Here is a 5,000-nt window from a genome sequence, read left to right on the forward strand (position 1 = left end):
TGTTGCGATGTAAAGATTTCCGCGCCTGGAGCGAACTTCTGTCGGTGTGGAGGATCTTCCAAGAGATCTTGGGACACGTTCCTTCCCATCACTCGAAGGGGAAGCTTCTTCCAAGATTCCTTCTTCTCCAACATACACCACGACTTCGACGCCGCCGTCAGGGAGGTTCTGAACCGGTGGAGTGACAGTGACCTCACAGTGGCGGATCGCAGGGACGACAGCGACATCATGGGTCGTTACAGACAGCTTCGATCTCGTGATATGAAGGAAGAGAATCAGGCCATCACAGTGTCATCGGACAACGCCAGTCATAAGGTAAGTCATGTGTCAACAAACAATTTGTTGATATTAATTTGTGTGTGTGTATGTATATATATATATATATATATATATATATATATATATATATATATATATATATATATATATATATATATATATATATATATATATATATATATATATTCATAATTGGAAAATAGGTAACTAAAGAGATGATGGTAAGACATGGATAACATTGAGAAATGTCTATTTCCTAGATTGTGTTGGACATGAATGACTTCATGAGTGGAGACGTGAAGGTGAAAGTAGTAGGCGAGAAAGAGCTGGTGGTGGAAGGACGTGTGGAGAAAGAAGAGGGAAGCTCTTCCGTGTCTGCACGCTCCTTCAGAAGACGCTTTTCCTTGCCACATCTTGTTGACATGGCAGCGATCACATCTGTCATGTCTTCGGATGGAATCCTCACAATCACAGTTCCTAAGACTGTAAGTATTTTATCTCTGATTTTGAAGTGAGCAACATTTCATACAAACCAAACTGAGTATGATGTATAACGGAAGGAAATATAACATTATGAATCTAAAATTCATTTTCCTTCTTCAGGAAGAGGAAGCACAACAGAAGACCACCGTCATTCCCGTCAAGATCGAGAAAAATCAGAACACGTCAACATTCCAGAACTCGGAATCTTCTAACACATCTTTTGGTGCTTCTGTTGAGGCCTCTTCCGTACAAGGGAAGTCCGTTAACGCAGAACAAGAGGAATGTGAATGTGCAAGATGTTCTTTGGAAAATGAATGCAAGGCTCAGGAAACAAAGATTCCAGTTAGTAATGCGTCTCGCTCAAGGACTGAGGAAGGATTCTCTGCTACAGAAGAAAGGAAATCTTCCCATGTTCAAGAGGGAACAAATAGTGCCTCTTATGGTTCATGGGACACCTTCCTGCCCATCACTCGAAGAGGAAATTTCTTCCACGACTCCTTCTTCTCTGATATTCATCAGGACTTCAACTCCGCCATCAGAGAGGTCCTGAAGAGGTGGAATGACTCAGATCTAAAGCTAACAGATCGCTTGGACGACACTGACTTCCGTTGCAGTGATGTCCTTGACCACTACAGGAAGCTTCGATCCCGTAATCTGAAGGAAGAGAATCAGGCCATTACCGTCTCTTCAGGCAACTCCAGCCATAAGGTAAGTCTTCTCCTCTTGACAAAGACAATTTGGTTGATTCATTTTTGATGTCATGGATATTATTAGGATTAAAAAGCGAATGAAGGTGTATATATATTGTACATAAAGGTTCATTCATAAATGATATTATGTTTGTCCCAGATTGTGCTAGATGTACAAGACTTCATGGGTGGAGATGTGAAGGTGAAGGTGTTGGACGAAAAGGAGCTGTTGGTGGAAGGACGCGTGGAAAAGAAGGAAGAAGGAAGCTTATCGTTGTCTTCACACTCCTTCCGACGCCGCTTCACTCTGCCACAAGACACTGACATGACAGCCATCACATCTGTCATGTCCTCAGACGGTATCCTGACGATCACTGCTCCTGCAATGGTGAGACTTTTATTTGTTATTTGTATTGAGTATTAGATATTTTAAGTAATAGTGAAATGAGTAAATCAAGACATATTGTATGATTGACTTTTGTTTAATAATCATTTATACATTTCACAGAACGGTAAAGTTCAGCAGACCAAAACCATCCCAGTCACAGTCGAAGGAAAACGAGCTGTTTCTCAGGAACAAACGTCTTCCTCTTCCACAAAGGCAAGTACTTCCAAGGAAAGAACCTCTGTCAAAGAGGAGAAACAAGAGGAAGAATGTCAGTGCCACCGCTGTTCTGAGAGTCAGACATTTGAAGAGAAGAATTCTCAGAAGCAAACTGGAATGAAAATTCCAATCAAGATCATCGGATCCACGACTAATGACTCTACAGACACATATGGAAGTTCCCAGAATATCAATCAGAATCAAATGCAGGAGGAGAGGCAAAGAAAGGCTGAAACTACTGCTTCTAAGGAACCTAGTGTTGGAACATCTACATACTGTAATAGTGAAAGGCAATCTGGTGAGAAGAGAGAATGCGAGTCTGTGGATAAATCGTCACGTATGGAAACTACAACACACGATGAATCTGGACACATGTTCGTCCCTATTAGAAGAAGGGGACTTTTCTTTAACGACTCTGTTTTTCAAGACACTAGGAATGACTTCCACAAGGCAATAAAGGAAGTGCTAAGGAACTGGGGAGAGGAATCTTCCATCTTCGATGATCTCACATGCTACAGGAATCTTCGATCTCAAGATCTGAGAGAGGAGAATCAGGCTGTCACATCAGTGGAGGACGAATCTTACCATAAGGTAAACATATTACAGTGTGTGTTTATCGTTCAAGGTACCCTATAAAGTTTGTTGTTCGGAGCATTTACTTTTACGAAACGCTTATCTCTGTGCATTTGTTTCCAGTTCGTAATCGACGTTCAAGATTTTATGGATGGAGGAGAAATAAGCGTAAAGGCTGTGAACGATCGAGAGTTGGTGGTTGAAGGTCACTTGGAAAAGAAGGAAAACGGCTCCAAGTCTACCAAGAGGTTCCTCCGACGCTTCGTTGTTCCTGGGGACATTCATCTCGAAGCCGTTACTTCAGTCATGTCTTCTGACGGGGTTCTGACAATTTCGGCTCCCAAAAAGGTAAGCATATCAAAGTGAAAAAATGCTCTTTGATTTTACTACTGATATATCTACTTTCGTTTGAAGTGAAATGGAGTTATCTTTCAATAAAGTCTTACGCTTTTCAGAAGCCTACGATTGCAATTAAGGAAGTCAACGTCCCAATGAGCATCAAGGAGAGAGAACACAAGAGCCAGACAGAGACCAAAGACGAAATCATGAACTCAGGAGAAGGCAGTACTAAGGCCTCGTCAACGTTCAATGTGAAAATTGAAAACCAAAGAAAATGTGACGCTCAGAACCTAGAGGAAACTTCTACCAATACATCGTCAAGGTCTTCGTTTGTGGATAGTACTTCAGTTTCATCAAGTGTGAGTACAAGTTAAAGTAAAGTGAATAATAGTTGTCCAGAATCATATAGCTGCAACATGGGCGTGGGTAGTTTATGTGAATTAACAGTGATCTCTTTTACAGGAAAGTCAAACACGAAAGCACACCATCCCTGTTTATTACGAAGTTGCAAATGAGAACAATAACCTCGAGCAACTTGATCAGCAGCATCAAGTTACTGTGAAGGGCAATCAAGTCTCTGATGATACTCGCAAATCGGAATCTGAAACCAAAGTGTCCAAAGTTTCCCTTGCAAGTGAGCGCAAATGCACTTCAGAAAGCACATATTTGCCCATCATCAGGAAGGGTCTGTTTTCCGACGACCATTTCTTCGAGAATGTTCGCCAGAACTACAGTCAAGCTGTAAAGGAAGTGCTGGAAAGTGCTAATGAATGGTGTTGTGAAAAGGACTTCATGCAGACCTATAGGAATTTACGTCAACGGAACTTGCAAGTGGAAAATCAAGCATTTTCTGTGACTGAGGACGGACACACACACAAGGTAGGACTTCACACCAGATATTTCCGTGCTTCCTTTTGTTTACACCGGAAGTTGTTGTGTTTCTCTTTTAACGTTGAACTTTATTTTGCTAATGAACTACCATCGTCATATCATATCAACAAATCTTTTTCCCTTAGGTTGTGATGGACGTGCATGACTTCACCAGTGGTGATGTGACAGTGTCACTGGCGGGAGGAAATGAACTTGTAATCGAAGGGCAAGCAGAGAAGCAGGAAGGAAGTTGTTCGGCGAGGAAAAGCTTCTGTCGCCGCTTTCTGTTGCCTGAGCTTATTGAGCGAGACGCCATCAGCTCCGCGTTGTCCTCCGACGGAATCCTTACTGTTATCTCGACCAAGAGAGGGAAATCAGACGAGCACAAGGCAAGCACCAAAGGCTTTTCGAGCGAGATGAAAAGCCGAGTGGAGAACCAGACAGACAACGGCCACAGCTGGGAGGAGAAAAAGCTGGCCGAGTCTTCGAAAGAAAGCGACGGTTACAGCGTCCGCACGTTCGCCTCCAGTTCCCGCGCTCAACACCATCAGTCCTACACAAACCATTTCTAGTATCACTTTGGAAAAGTCAACTTTGAACTGTAGATAAGAGAAATGATTTATTTTTATTGAATTTTCCATGTTAATTTTGATATGTGATATGTGTGGTTTCGTGTGAGAATGATGTGGTTTATAGAAATGGACGGATGGCAAGAACTATTTAGGTAAATGGTATTATTTGTTCACATTTGTACTATTAGACTATATAATCATTTTTGTATATGAAATGGGTTATTTAATCAATAGAAAATTAATCTTATACTCTTCCACCAACAGATGCCCCAGAATCAAGAGCAACTGATATTGAAGAAAACGATCAACATTCCTCCAATAAATCTTTTATGAATATTTATACTTTTTCTCTTCCTTCACCTGATCCTTCGGTATTATATAATATAATGGATGTAATAAGAAGGGCAAATTGGCATATAAAGGAATGTTATGGCATATGCCTTTTCAGGATTGTAAAACATCAACAAATATTTTAATGAGCAGACTAAAATTGCTAAGGTAAAAATATAGTGAATGCATTCCGTGAAATTGGAAGCTTAACCAAACTGGTGATATAAAGAAAATAAACAGACAGACGTTCACGTGTCATGG

The 5,000-nt window shown here is 41.1% G+C and overlaps 1 protein-coding gene across 1 annotated transcript in view; it reads left to right on the plus strand.

The window, feature by feature from the left end:
* Window positions 1-4,745, plus strand: part of LOC122267838 (uncharacterized) — an 18,334-nt gene extending 13,589 nt beyond the window's left edge. The window contains exons 20-29 of the mRNA XM_086540190.1: window positions 1-315; window positions 540-764; window positions 883-1,470; window positions 1,612-1,839; window positions 1,960-2,646; window positions 2,752-2,976; window positions 3,084-3,326; window positions 3,430-3,846; window positions 3,984-4,561; window positions 4,674-4,745. The exon at window positions 1-315 is cut by the window's left edge and continues 55 nt beyond it. Coding sequence (XP_086396316.1) covers window positions 1-315; window positions 540-764; window positions 883-1,470; window positions 1,612-1,839; window positions 1,960-2,646; window positions 2,752-2,976; window positions 3,084-3,326; window positions 3,430-3,846; window positions 3,984-4,409 — 3,354 coding nt within the window. The 3' untranslated portion in view covers window positions 4,410-4,561; window positions 4,674-4,745. The remainder of the gene's footprint in view (window positions 316-539; window positions 765-882; window positions 1,471-1,611; window positions 1,840-1,959; window positions 2,647-2,751; window positions 2,977-3,083; window positions 3,327-3,429; window positions 3,847-3,983; window positions 4,562-4,673) is intronic.
* The last annotated feature ends 255 nt before the right edge of the window (window positions 4,746-5,000 follow it).

The sequence above is a fragment of the Penaeus japonicus genome, unplaced genomic scaffold, assembly GCF_977035675.1.
Source record: "Penaeus japonicus unplaced genomic scaffold, GWHDUDI00000001_assembly GWHDUDI00000009, whole genome shotgun sequence".
NCBI classification, from domain to species: Eukaryota; Metazoa; Arthropoda; class Malacostraca; order Decapoda; family Penaeidae; genus Penaeus; species Penaeus japonicus.